We start from the raw sequence: 15,482 nt of genomic DNA on the forward strand, positions 1-15,482 counted from the left end.
CCAGGTGTTTAAAATTATCAATAAGATCATGATCACTTCACATTATCTTTTGTTGACGCTTCATGGCTTGAAAGAAATCAAATCCGAATATCAATATTTCAGCTGACATAAGAAAATTGGGAAACCGCAAAAACTTAACTAGTGTTATAGAACCAGTAGGGTGGCATGTCAATGTATCGAAAAGACAGTTTGCAAAAACTATTAAAAGTTTCAGTTTTTTGAAAGTTAGAGAACCTTTCGCTTTGATTGGCTGCATATTTTCAAGCGCCAAGGTGTTGCCGTTTCGTAAAAAAGTGTTCTAGTGTCTTTCATTACCGGCTCTTTTCTGCTGAAAACTCATTTTTTTGACAAAGAGTTTGTAAAATGAAATGAATGAAGTTCTAAATAAACCTCTAAATTCTTATGAATATCTGAAACAAAGAATTTAAGATCTGAGAATCAACTTATATAAGAAATAAAGAATTTCAGATCTTGCACAGAAAATCCCCTGGGTGAGGGAATAGAGTTGAATCATTTTTGATAACATTAACACATGAACATTTGGCTTGCTTAAGTGAATTTTATTTGGTTTCTACATTACGAGGCCAATCAGTGTATTTTGTGCAATGTAAGTGGATTCCGCAGCAAGAACGTTCTCTTTGTTCTTCTTTTGTACTTTCGTTTTCTTTGATCATTCTGACAAGGTTTTAGCAATTTTCAAGACTTCCCGAGTTCTCCTCTATGCAACAAAATTGCTTATCACACAGTTTCACACAAAAACATTGCTTATCATACAATTCCATGCATGGCCTCTATGGAAAAAACGCTTATCATTGGATTCCCAATTATGAAAAAGGTATGATTCTACTATTTTTTAAAAACAATTCTACGAAAAGGGTTCTTAGGTTAATTTAATCGAACTTACATTGGCTTTCAATTGAATAAGGACATAGTGGTTATCCAAAATTTATTAAAAAAATTTTTTGTCGACAAAAAATTTGTATCATACGATTTACATTTATGAAAATTGTATGACAAGCATTTTCTTGTATAGAAAAACAAATCTGATAAAAAATTAGTTCTCCTTTTAGTCGCTCAACTGGTTTTACGAACACGAAAAAAAAAACGTTTTTGAATGTTTTGCATGCAAAATTTTCATGTTTTTGCTTATAACATAGTCCACGCACTGTCTTTGTACATAGAAGAGAATCGAATCAAGGTTAACTTGAAGGTTCACAAATTGTATAAACTTGTATATAAACTTATATAATACTTGAATTTTCAATTTATTGCTCTTCTAAATTAAAATTGATTTTTTAATTACTTAAGTATTCAATGATCTTTCAACAAACATTAATCTAGACAAGAGTGTAATTCTAGACAAAAGAGTGTAATTCTGATTACTGTTTGTGGTACCTGACTTTGCGTAAAGAATTTAAGATATAATAAAACCCCAAGATTAATTTATTTCAGCGGTTATAACAACCAACCGCGAGCGCTGCATTTGCTACCTCTCTACACATAAAGCGTCATACAGGACGCGGCAACTATAATATTTAGACCGAGAAAGTTCTTAGCTCTTTCAAAATTACCTGCAAAAAATTCGAAAAAACTAATCTACAAAAGTTTCATACTTTTACCTCGGTGTGCAGAAGGAGTCTCAACAAACCTTGAGGATCCAAGACCGAGCGGCATCCAAAGCAAAAAATTTGGGTCAACTTTTTTAAGCCGATACTAATCATGTTGCCATAAAATATTCCAACTATAAAATTCTTAAACGGGAGAAGCCACATTACGCAAACAAGTGGGAAAAGGGAAAAACCTGCAACAGGCTAAAAATGCTTTTAAAATTGAGTCTAATACAAATTCTTTTCATAACTTGAATCGAACCCCGAACTTGATATTGAAAATCACATGTCCTAGCATCCTCGCCGTGGCCGCTCAACAATCGTGAATCACTAGCCCAACTAAAAATGGAGGTACCTGTTTGATAATAATTTCAAAAACGTACCCAAGCCAAATGTTCTGCATAAATTTCAAAATGGGTCAAATCTCAAACACTGGAAAATTACAAACTGCATAGCTGATTCTCAACATTAAAAAAAGACGGAGCACACGCACGCTTTTTGAGGGGAGGTTTTATTTCAGTTTGATTAATTGCTTTTTTTCTATTATTTGCAATATCATTTTTGAGAAAAAGAAAAAAAAATTCAGTCAATCTTCAGTCTATGGCAAATTTCAGATTTGGCACCATAGTTTTCGAGAAAAATCAAAAAAACTTCCAAAGCATTTCCTAAACATAATTTTTAATATTTTTTCAACAGTGCTTTTCAGAAAGAATTGTAAAGTAAAACTTTCCAGCAATTGTTTTTTGATTGAACTCTTTATCTAAGATTTGAGAAAGTATCTTTCGACAAAATCTCCAAAAAACTGGTCTTTTTCTAAAAAAATATACCTTTTTCTTACTTCAAAACTCTTTTCGAAAAACAGAGACGTAGCTGCTAATGCAAAAAAAAACTACTTTTCTTCATCCTATTAAAATTTTATCTCATAATGGGCAAAGTAGCTTTCGAGAAAGAAAATCCTAACAACGTTCAAAACTTAGAAATTTCCTGAAGACAAAATTTTTCCACAAAAATATGTGCATAGCAGCTTATGCAAAAGACTTCTTGAGAAGATGCTTCTTTTATTGAAGCCATAATCTCGGATTTGTTATAGTAGTATTCAATAAAATAAAAATAGTCGAAAAAAAACGAGGAAAAAATTGAAATTTGGACATTTTCGTCGGTCAAAACTCTTTTGTAAAAGCATTCGAGCGTAGCAACTTATGCATTGGGGATACCAAAGCTCACATTATTTTATTGAATTCGAATCTTGGTTTTGTCCCAGTAGTTTTCGAGAAAATAAAAATAATCCAAAAAAAAATCAAAAATTCCCTTTCTCTGAAATTTTAGGTCGTAGAACGTTCGGTGAATTGAATAGGGACTAGAGGGTAAAACACCCAAACAGGGGAGTAAGAGATCTCTTTTTTAGTACGATTTATTTCAGACCTCTTGTGTAGTTCTGAAAACTCTTTTTTATATTGACCAGATATGACAAAGCAAAGTGCCACAAATCAAATTTTCACGACAATCAATTGTTTAAAGACCCAATACTTCCGGAACAGGCCAAAACAGGTCAAATATTTGCCCTTGAAAGAACGTTGTATAAGGTGACACAGCCGATATTACTTAAGTTGAACTCAAATAAGCGATAAATTTCAATTTCAATTACAGTGAAATCTGTTTGAATCAGAAATTTAAAAAAACCTAAGCTTCAGAGAGAAACTGCTTCAAAAGTGTACCAGATAATATAAAATGCGTTTAGCAAAAAAATTGAAAAAGAAATTGATAGAAATTAGGATGAAAACCACAAAACTGGAAAAAATCAACATTTGTTATAAAATATATTTGAAAAAGTTGCGAAGCACCTCCAGTTAGGTAAGGGGTAATTTTGTTAGACTTTTCAAAAAATTGAGCACGGCAGCAGAACTGAGTACGTCAGCAGTACTGGTAACAAAAGTTGCTGAAAGGAAAACAAGTTCAGTTTCCCATTAGAAGCCACTTGCTCTCGTAGTTGAGATGAAGTCGGGTAGCAACCCGCACCGAAGTTTCTCCGATTATTATCTATTATCTGGCGATTTTGTGGTCGAACCAAAAATTATTTTTTAACAATCAATTATCTGGTGATTTTGTGGTTGCAGAGTAAAATAATCGATTATATGGAGAAAACAATCCATTAAAAAGCTTTATTTCTATGACGATTATGTTGGAATTATAATAGATTATAATAGATTATAATAGATTATAATATAAACAAAATTGATATTAAAATTCGATCAAAAACACAAAAATGTGCGACCTCAACTTTTTCAAATTTTTAGTTGCCTGAGCATGGAAATATAAGATTTTTAGCTGAAAAACAAGCTTTTAAATAAATTTCGAACTGAATTTCAAGTTTTGTTACGTGTCTTGTTCTTACATCATTCTCAATCCCATCAGAACTCGAAATAATAAATTTGATTTGAATGGGCGGGATGAGCGGCAGGTATGAAAAATGACTTAACTCAACAAAAAAGACTCCGTAAATTTGTTTAATTTGCATCGTATTGTAATGGGGGAGTTGGATAATGTATCTTAGAATAAAATCTAAAAGTCTCTTTTGTTGAATAAAGTCATCTTTCATGCCTGCTGCCAATCCGACCCATATTTGATTTGGTGAATACTATGATCATTTTCTAATGTTTTTAAATTTCAGATCAAGTTTTAATGTTCACGATGATCTTGACAAAGAAAGAAGCTGCATTAATTCTTCCTAATGAGGTTACCGAAAAATTGACATCATTTTAAAACTATAAAGGACTCCTACTGGTGATACCTCAACTAGGACTTCTGAAATAGAGCATACAATGCTTTACAGTACCCCCTGCTGATTCCAAACAACGATGATGGATATAACTTCAGTCAAGGGCAAATCAACCCATAAAATCACCCCTGTAAATCCAAAATACAAAAAACGACAACAATGGGTCTCAGAGAGAAATGTATACCAGAGCAATTGAGTACCTTGAGGAATTGCTCCAGACATTGGGTCCTCAATCAGACATTTTAGCCCAACTAATTTCTTGCAGTTATAAAGTCGACATAAAGCTGGTCAAGGAGTACAGCGAAAATCTGGTCTCAATTGAGCAGCTAAATGGCGAATGCGATGTTGAAGAGTTGTCCAAAACCTCTGATATGTTCCTGTCAAATAAGTACGCCCTGAAGAAAGCAGGTAAAGCTGCTACTAATCAAGAAGCGGCCAATGAACTAGCTAAGAAAAAGAAAAAGAAGAAACCCAGACTTCCTAAAACCTTCGACCCTAACGTCCAGCCGGATCCCGAGCGCTGGCTCCCAAAATGGGAAAGAAGTGCGTTTAAGAAATCGAGGCAGAAGAAAGACAAGCATGATGTTGACAAAGGTACTCAGGGAGGAACATCTGGAGGTTCTGTGTATGACCACACGGGTCCGAAAACTCAGGCAGCTCAAGCCGCATCTAGTGCGCCTGATTCGCCGAAGGTGACTTCAGGTGCTAGACCAAAAACAGCTCAGTTGAAGCGCAGACGAGTAAAGAAACGGTAAACTTCAATTTGCAATGAATTAATTGAGTTTTGATTTCAAAGCTATAGGAATTAAGTTTAATTAGTAATTGAAGTTTGCTGTAATTCTGATTTGTAATTTCATTAAGTGTTATTAATGGTTAAGAGAGTTTTCACTTATTGTTCCGACTTTCGATACGAAAGTAACGGAGTATTGGTGCTCGGGGTGGGTTTTTATTGCATATTTTTGAGCTCAAATCTGGTTTATATTGATAACTTTCTGGAATCTTTACAATTGTTTTTGCACAAAATCTGATTTACAATGATGATTTTTTACATTTTTATTGCATTTTTTTGAGCTTAAAATGTGATTTATATTAACCCATTTAATCATTTGTTTTATAATTTTTTTGCCAAAGATCTGATTTACAATAATGATTTACTATGATTTCATTGCATCTTTTCGAGCTCAAATCTGGTTTATATTGATAATTTTCTGGAATCTTTACAATTGTTTTTGCACAAAATCTGATTTACAATGATGATTTTCTACAATTTTATTGCATATGAGCGACCCTTTTGCATGTTATTTGGAGGGATATTTTGGTGCCTATGGCACAGCTCATTTTGGCCCATAATATCTTGTAGATTTTAAACGCTCATTGCGCCTGTCATCATTAGGGTTTCTCATGGTTTTGTTGCCTGTGACACAGTTCAATTTGGCTTGAAACCAATAGATTTCTTATATATTCGTCCATTTTTGCTTGTTGTTTAGAGGGGTATTTTGGTGCCCATGACACAGTTCATTTTGGCCCATAATATCTTGTAGATCTTAAATGCTCATTGCGCCTGTCTTCATTAGGGTTTCTCATGGTTTTGTTGCCTGTGACACAGTTCAATTTGGCATGAAACCAATAGATTTCTTATACATTTGTCCATTTTTGCTTGTTATTTGGAGGGGTATTTTGGTGCCTATGACACAGTTCATTTTGGCCCATTAAATTTTGTAGGTCTTAAAAGCTCATTGCGCCCGCGATCATTAGGATTTCTTATGGTTTTGTTGCCTGTGACACAGTTCATTTTGGCATGAAACCAATGGATTATTTATATATTCGTTATTTTTGCTTGTTGTTTAGAGGGGTATGCTGGTGCCTATGACACAGTTCATTTTGGCCCATAATATCTTGTAGATCTTAAACGCTCATTGCGCCTGTCATCATTAGGGTTTCTCATGGTTTTGTTGCCTGTGAATACCAAATCAAAGAGCTGGGTCAAGTGAATTATAAGGCTGGGTCTAGTGATCCTACAACTTGAAGACATCATAAAAATTCCAAGGTTATCTTGCATGGTTTTGACCCGAATTTGTTTTGCCCAATGTTCAAAGATTAGATTTCCCCTTTGTATATGTATTTCTAATGTTTTCAATTTTCAGATTGATTGAACTGATTCAAAACAGAAAAAACTAAATAACGGAAAAAGACAAAATATCCGAAAAAGAAAGTGCTGAAACTTCAGAAAGTGAGTATTTTTCGTCTGTTAGGTCTGCTAATTTGTCTAAACAATCTCCTAGAATTGGTAAGATGTCGCTTGAAAACCTTTTCAATGACGTGTTTGTTATGCCATCCTGATTTGTAAAAATTTTCAAGCCGCCCAGAAAAATTGTCTCGATCTTTACAGCTTTTTGAAAGAGCTCGGATTTTTATTCAAGTCAACCAAGAAAAAAAGGCATGTCAACAAAAAAGTTCTTTCGTGGCTTAGCAACGATTATTTCGAATGTCTTTTAAGGTCTATGGAGCCGTAATAATAACATGGAAAAATATATGTAAAAAATGAAACAATTTTTTTATGAGATTTTTTTTGTGAAAATCATAACCCCCACAAGCCATAAAAAGTAAAACGAGATAGATTTTGCTTCTAGTACAAAATCAATTATGTCAAATAAGTTTCCTTCGACCAATTTGGAAGACGGATTAAATCGCTAACGCGTTGAAATTGCTAAATAGATTGCGCGTTAATTGTCACAAATTGGCCAAAATAAAGCTATAAACCCCATTTGCAAACTTTGCAAAAAATGATCACAGGTGAAATTTTTTTTTCAAATTTAAGCTCAAGACAACACCTTTTGAATGAAAAAACATGTTAAAGAATGAAAGCCGGTTACAGTGCAATTAGCAAAGAATGTTACGATCATAGTCTACAAAAAACACACAAAAGAGTGGAGTTGATGTACCTTTTTTCCTATCAAAAATTTTTCTGTTCAGACCAATGAAAATATGTAAAAACTTTGGATTCGGACGTGTTTTACTATTTTCTTTTGTTATTTTTGAGTAATGTTCAGACCGACTCGACTCAAAGTGGCTATGTTTTTGGTAAGGCCTTCTCGTGTTTGTTCTGTCGTGTTTGTTATCGAAAATGAAGATATAGGTTAGATTTATCTCCGGAGAGTAGATCCTTCTCATTTTGGTTACCCATTTTATTTATGTCATGGGAACCACGGCACACAACAATACACAGTCAAGTAATCTTACAATCTCGTTTCGATTGCAAAATCTTAACCGATTGTTACGAAATGCCTGACTGTACCACAACAACTTGAAAAATATTAATGATTATTGGATCGATAGCTGGGTGGATGGATCGCTAGATAGTCAGAGTGATGTCAGTTTGAATGGACGAACAATTTGATTCGTGGCAAGATGGATGATGCATGGGTATGTGGCTGGTTGGATGGATGGATGGCTGGTTATATGGCAAGGTGCAAGAGTGATTTGTTGGTTGGAACGCTAGATGGTTGGATCGCTAGATGGATGATTTTATAGATGGCTCAATGTCTGGTTGAATAGCCAGATTGCTAGATTGGGTAGATGGATAAATGGCTGGTTGGATGGATAGATCGATGTCTAGATAACTCAATGAATGTTTGCTTAGACGGTTTGCTCGATACATGATTGAATGGTTGGTTGAATGGATGAATGGTTGTATAGATAAATGGCTCGAACGATATCTCTAGATGGCTAGTTGGATGAGTGGCTGAAAAGATTGCTAGATGGATGAATAAGTAGATGTTTAGATGAATGGATCGATGACTGCAGATAAGTGTCGTAGCAAATGCATATAATAAGATCGTGCCACAACAGCCCTATAGTAGTTTTCGTGGCTGTAATTTTGCTTTTCACTTTTTTTGCAATCTGACTCGATAAAGTTGTAGTGTGATAAACACAAGCCGTGTTCTTTTTTTCATTGTGCTGTCTGTGTTCTTAAAATGTCAAATGGTAGTTCAGATATCTCATACTCAAAATATTGTTTAGATGTCTCATAACCAAATGGTTGTTTAGATGTCTCAAACTCGATTTGGTAGGCCAGTCAAAAACCCAATGATGCGCTCTGAGATCAATGCTATTGAGGATAGAGTTAGACAGAAGCTCAAAGGTGTTTTGTTGCTTTTATTCTATTACCAAGACCAACGGCCAGGGGTTATGGATATTTTGTCGGCCAGTATCCAAATGCCTCTAGATCAGAGAGACGGTATAAAGGTTCGTCAATTTACAGAAAACTAGTTTAAGGTACTTTCTGAGCTTAAAAGCGTGTCTTTTTAGAGAGATCACAGTGTAACAATAAAAATTTCTGGTGTACTATATGAGGCGAAAGTGTATGCACGAGGGCCGAGGAATAAACTAGATGGATGTCTTATCGACTTGTCCATGGCCTGTGTCAACATTGGAATAGACGAAGAGCCAGGAATTCAATTTCCAAACTGTGAAGATGAAATAACCTTGACGGAAATTGATGGCACCGATGAGAATGAACTGCCACCTTTAACCAGTCTAAATCCGCCGGAGTTTTGTCTTCCAATTGACGAGGAAGAAATTACAGCGGTAAAAATTAAAATAGATAGAAAACTAGTATAGAAAATCAATCAAATTGATCTAAATCAAGGAGAGAGAAGCCCTGAATGAAGTTCTTCAAGAAGTTCAAGTCTCTGTCTGTCCTCAGCCCTCAATGACCAATGGGGATCAACGTGCTAATCTGGCACCCGTAAGAAGAAAGCGAAACTTGTTCCATGCATCGGATTTGTTGACAGATTCTTCCCCAGTCATAAGTCCAAAGAACAGGCTGGTAGCTTCAACACCACATAGTTTGTCGATGCCGGCAAATTATGCGCATGAAACTTCATCAAAGCCAAGTGGGTCTCAAGTTGCCTGCTGTTGTTTGGTGAGCTGTTTCAATTGACAAGTTTCGGTATTCATAAAAAAACGTAATCGATCTTTAAATCTAAGTGAGGGGTGTTAACACAGTTGTTTTGATTTTTACCAGCAAGAAGAGCGTGTAGCAATGATGAATATTCTCCAAAATTTGGGAGAAATAGTCGAAAAACACGACAGGAGTGTGACAATGATGAACGAGTGTCTCTCAAAAATGTTTAATCGTCATGTCGACGAAACTATTCGCATTGAAAAGTCAATGAATCGGATGGTAAGCGGCCTTGAGATTTTATAGATAAATTCAGGGAATGAAATTTAGCTCTAATTAAGTGAGACTTAAAAGCTTGATTTTTTCTAATGAGGAGTGAGGAAAACCAAATAAGCTGAAAACATGTTCTTTTACTAGGCCAATAAATTCGAGATATGGACTGGTAAACCGGTTGCGGAAAATGAACCAGAAACTACTATTGAGTGGAATGGAAAGGACCTCTTGCGGTTGACTGCTCTAAACCCTGCAAAGTATGGAAGAAAAATAGGACAGCTAATGTGGACCGATAATGAAATTGCCAGTCACATGATTTCGCCTAAAAAGGCCTCGGGACCACACTATCGCCAACCATTTGGAGATACACGAAAAGGCATCTGGGCAGGTAATAGTCACTTCTGAAAACAAGAGTTTTCAAAGAAAAAAAAATTTATCGAAGGGACTGTTTTTTTCGGAATAAAATAAGTGTTACATAATCTGTTCTTTAATTGTTCAAGATGCCATTCGGAAGAAGTACCCTAATAACCCAACTGAGGCGTATGAGGAGGCAAAAGAAAGTTTTAACCGGTTTGGGCTGGAAATTCAGGCCAGCAGACGTCAACAAGAGCAAGCAGATTTGCAGCGGCAATTCACGCATCGAATGCTGAATCTGCAAAGCAGCACCGAGACAGATGTCAGCAAGACAAACGAAAACGAATAGATCATGAATTGTTGGGCTTAAACTCAATATTGATCTAAAAAGCGCTGAAATATTTGGTCATACCAATAACTCATGAAAACTCTACTCAACCGTTACAACTCAAACTGAGTGTTTTTGCTGAGACTTCTTATATTATACTTCTTATACTCAAACTGAGACTTCTTAAACTAATTTTTCAACCACCTGATATCCTTTTCTTTGTTAGTAAGGTTTTCTTATGGTTTTGTTGCCTGTGACACAGTTCATTTTGGCATGAAACCAATAGATTTCTTATATACTCGTCCATTTTTGCTTGTTGTATAGAGGGGTTTTTTGGTGCCTATGACAAAGTTCTTTTTGGCCCATAATATCTTGTAGATCTTAATGCTCATTGCGCCTGTCTTCATTAGGATTTCTCATGGTTTTGTTGCCTGTGACACAGTTCAATTTGGCATGAAACCAATAGATTTCTTTTACATTTGTCCATTTTTGCTTGTTATTTGGAGGGATATTTTGGTGCCTATGACACTGTTCATTTTGGCCCATAATATTTTGTAGGTCTTAAAAGCTCATTGCGCCCGCGATCATTAGGATTTCTCATGGTTTTATTGCCTGTGGCACAGTTCATTTTGGCATGAAATCAATGGATTTCTTATATATTCGTCCTTTTTTGCTTGTTTTTTGGTGCCTATGACACAGTTCATTTTGGCCCAAAATATCTTGTAGAACTTAAACGCTCATTGCGCCTGTCATCATTAGGGTTTCTCATGGTTTTGTTGCCTGTGACACAGTTCAATTTGGCTTGAAACCAATAGATTTCTTATGTATTCGTCCATTTTTGCTTGTTGTTTAGAGGGGTATTTTGGTGCCTATGACACAGTTCATTTTGGCCCATAATATCTTGTAGATCTTAAATGCTCATTGCGCCTGTCTTCATTAGGTTTCTCATGGTTTTGTTGCCTGTGACACAGTTCAATTTTGCATGAAACCAATGGATTTCTTATACACTTGTCCATTTTTGCTTGTTATTTGGAGGGATATTTTGGTGCCTATGACACAGTTCATTTTGGCCCATAATATTTTGTAGGTCTTAAGAGCTCATTGCGCCCGCGAACATTAGGTTTTCTTATGGTTTTGTTGCCTGTGACACAGTTCATTTTGGCATGAAATCAATGGATTTCTTATATATTCGTCCTTTTTTGCTTGTTTTTTGGTGCCTATGACACAGTTCATTTTGGCCCATAATATCTTGTAGAACTTAAACGCTCATTGCGCCTGTCATCATTAGGGTTTCTCATGGTTTTGTTGCCTGTGACACAGTTCAATTTGGCTTGAAACCAATAGATTTCTTATATATTCGTCCATTTTTGCTTGTTGTTTAGAGGGGTATTTTGGTGCCTATGACACAGTTCATTTTGGCCCATAATATCTTGTAGATCTTAAATGCTCATTGCGCCTGTCTTCATTAGGGTTTCTCATGGTTTTGTTGCCTGTGACACAGTTCAATTTGGCATGAAACCGATAGATTTCTTATACATTTGTCCAATTTTGCTTGTTATTTGGAGGGGTATTTTGGTGCCTATGACACAGTTCATTTTGGCCCATAATATTTTGTAGGTCTTAAAAGCTCATTGCGCCCGCGATCATTAGGATTTCTCATAGTTTTGTTGCCTGTGACACAGTTCATTTTGGCATGAAATCAATGGATTTCTTATATATTCGTCCTTTTTTGCTTGTTTTTTGGTGCCTATGACACAGTTCATTTTGGCCCATAATATCTTGTAGAACTTAAACGCTCATTGCGCCTGTCATCATTAGGGTTTCTCATGGTTTTGTTGCCTGTGACACAGTTCAATTTGGCTTGAAACCAATAGATTTCTTATATATTCGTCCATTTTTGCTTGTTGTTTAGAGGGGTATTTTGGTGCCTATGACACAGTTCATTTTGGCCCATAATATCTTGTAGATCTTAAATGCTCATTGCGCCTGTCTTCATTAGGGTTTCTCATGGTTTTGTTGCCTGTGACACAGTTCAATTCTGCATGAAACCAATGGATTTCTTATACATTTGTCCATTTTTGCTTGTTATTTGGAGGGATATTTTTGTGCCTATGACACAGTTCATTTTGGCCCATAATATTTTGTAGGTCTTAAAAGCTCATTGCGCCCGCAATCCTTAGGTTTTCTTATGGTTTTGTTGCCTGTGACACAGTTCATTTTGGCATGAAACCAATAGATTTCTTATATATTCGTCCATTTTGGCTTGTTGTTTAGAGGGGTATTTTGGTGCCTATGACACAGTTCATTTTGGCCCATAATATTTTGTAGGTCTTAAAAGCTCATTGCGCCTGTCGTCATTAGGGTTTCTCATGGTTTTGTTGCCTGTGACACAGTTCAATTTGGCTTGAAACCAATAGATTTCTTGTACATTTGTCCATTTTTGCTTCTTATTTGGAGGGGTATTTTGGTGCCTATGACACAGTTCATTTTGGCCCAAAATATTTTGTAGGTCTTAAAAGCTCATTGCGCCCGCGATCATTAGGATTTCTCATGGTTTTGTTGCCTGTGACACAGTTCATTTTGGCATGAAATCAATGGATTTCTTATATATTCGTCCTTTTTTGCTTGTTTTTTGGTGCCTATGACACAGTTCATTTTGGCCCATATTATCTTGTAGAACTTAAACGCTCATTGCGCCTGTCGTCATTAGGGTTTCTCATGGTTTTGTTGCCTGTGACACAGTTCAATTTGGCTTGAAATATCTTGTAGATCTTAAATGCTCATTGCGCCTGTCTTCATTAGGGTTTCTCATGGTGTTGTTGCCTGTAACACAGTTCAATTTTGCATGAAACCAATGGATTTCTTATATATTGGTCCATTTTTGCTTGTTATTTGGAGGGATATTTTGGTGCCTAAGACACAGTTCATTTTGGCCCATAATATCTTGTAGATCTTAAACATTCATTGCGCCCGCGATCATTAGGATTTCTCATGGTTTTGTTGCCTGTGACACAGTTCATTTTGGCATGAAAACAATGGATTTCTTATACATTTGTCCTTTTTTGCTTGTTATTTGGAGGGGTATTTTGGAGCCTATGACACAGTTCATTTTGGCCCATAATATCTTGTAGATCTTAAATGCTCATTGCGCCTGTCTTCATTAGGGTTTCTCATGGTTTTGTTGCCTGTGACACAGTTCAATTTTGCATGAAACCAATGGATTTTTTATACATTTGTCGATTTTTGCTTGTTATTTTGAGGGATTTTTTGGTGCCTATGACACAGTTCATTTTGGCCCATAATATCTTGTAGAACTTAAACGGTCATTGCGCCTGTCATAATTAGGGTTTCTCATGGTTTTGTTGCCTGTAACACAGTTCAATTTAGCTTGAAACCAATAGATTTCTTATATATTCGTCCATTTTTGCTTGATGTTTAGAGGGGTATTTTGGTGCCTATGACACAGTTCATTTTGGCCCATAATATCTTGTAGATCTTAAATGCTCATTGCGCCTGTCTTCATTAGGGTTTCTCATGGTTTTGTTGCCTGTGACACAGTTCAATTTTGCATGAAACCAATGGATTTCTTATACATTCGTCCTTTTTTGCTTGTTATTTGGAGGGATATTTTGGTGCCTAAGACACAGATCATTTTGGCCCATAATATCTTGTAGATCTTAAACATTCATTGCGCCCGCGATCATTAGGATTTCTCATGGTTTTGTTGCCTGTGACACAGTTCATTTTGGCATGAAAACAATGGATTTCTTATACATTTGTCCTTTTTTGCTTGTTATTTGGAGGGGTATTTTGGTGCCTATGACACAGTTCATTTTGGCCCATAATATTTTGTAGGTCTTAAAAGCTCATTGCGCCCGCGATCATTAGGATTTCTCATAGTTTTGTTGCCTGTGACACAGTTCATTTTGGCATGAAATCAATGGATTTCTTATATATTCGTCCTTTTTTGCTTGTTTTTTGGTGCCTATGACACAGTTCATTTTGGCCCATAATATCTTGTAGAACTTAAACGCTCATTGCGCCTGTCATCATTAGGGTTTCTCATGGTTTTGTTGCCTGTGACACAGTTCAATTTGGCTTGAAACCAATGGATTTCTTATACATTTGTCCATTTTTGCTTTAGGTCTTAAAAGCTCATTGCGCCCGCTATCCTTAGGTTTTCTTATTGTTTTGTTGCCTGTGACACAGTTCATTTTGGCATGAAACCAATAGATTTCTTATATATTCGTCCATTTTTGCTTGTTGTTTAGAGGGGTATTTTGGTTCCTATGACACGGTTCATTTTGGCCCATAATATCTTGTAGATCTTAAATGCTCATTGCGCCTGTCTTCATTAGGGTTTCTCATGGTTTTGTTGCCTGTGACACAGTTCAATTTGGCATGAAACCAATAGATTTCTTATACATTTGTCCATTTTTGCTTCTTATTTGGAGGGGTATTTTCGTGCCAATGACACAGTCCATTTTGGCCCATAATATTTTGTAGGTCTTAAAAGCTCATTGCGCCCGCGATCATTAGGATTTCTCATGGTTTTGTTGCCTGTGACACAGCTAATTTTGGCATGAAATCAATGGATTTCTTATATATTCGTCCTTTTTTGCTTGTTTTTTGGTGCCTATGACACAGTTCATTTTGGCCCATAATATCTTGTAGAACTTAAAAACGCTCATTGCGCCTGTCGTCATTAGGGTTTCTCATGGTTTTGTTGCCTGTGACACCGTTCAATTTGGCTTGAAATATCTTGTAGATCTTAAATGCTCATTGCGCCTGTCTTCATTAGGGTTTCTCAGGGTTTTGTTGCCTGTGACAGTTCATTTTTGCATGAAACCAATGGATTTCTTATACATTTGTCCATTTTTGCTTGTTATTTGGAGGGGTATTTTGGAGCCTATGACACAGTTCTTTTTTCGCCCATAATATCTTGTAGATCTTTAAAGCTCATTGCGCCTGTCATCATTTGGGTTTTTCGTGGTTTTGTTGCCTATGACACAGTTCATTTTGGCCCATAATGTCTTGTAGGTCTTTAATGCTCATTACGCCTGTCATCCTTAGAGTTTTTCGTGGTTTTGTGGCCTGTGACACAGTTCATTTTAACATGAAAACAATTGCTTTCTATATTATCGCCCTTTTTTGCATGTTATTTGGAGATTTGTCGGCCTTGTAAGTTTTCTTCTGATGCAATCTCTTTATTTTGAATTACATTGTCTTGGCAGGTTACAA

At 35.9% G+C, this 15,482-nt stretch overlaps 2 protein-coding genes across 2 annotated transcripts in view; one reads left to right on the forward strand and one right to left on the reverse strand.

Annotated features, from left to right (window-relative positions):
* LOC134848456 (RNA-binding protein 25-like) overlaps positions 1-15,482 on the reverse strand; it is a 259,318-nt gene that overhangs the window by 224,464 nt on the left and 19,372 nt on the right. The gene's annotated exons all lie outside the window — the stretch shown is intronic.
* On the forward strand, positions 4,560-5,138 carry LOC134848804 (signal recognition particle subunit SRP72-like). Its single transcript, XM_063866315.1, has one exon. The coding sequence runs from the start codon at positions 4,560-4,562 to the stop codon at positions 5,136-5,138; it is 579 nt and encodes a 192-aa protein (XP_063722385.1).

Source organism: Symsagittifera roscoffensis, chromosome 6, assembly GCF_963678635.1.
Source record: "Symsagittifera roscoffensis chromosome 6, txSymRosc1.1, whole genome shotgun sequence".
NCBI classification, from domain to species: domain Eukaryota; kingdom Metazoa; phylum Xenacoelomorpha; order Acoela; family Convolutidae; genus Symsagittifera; species Symsagittifera roscoffensis.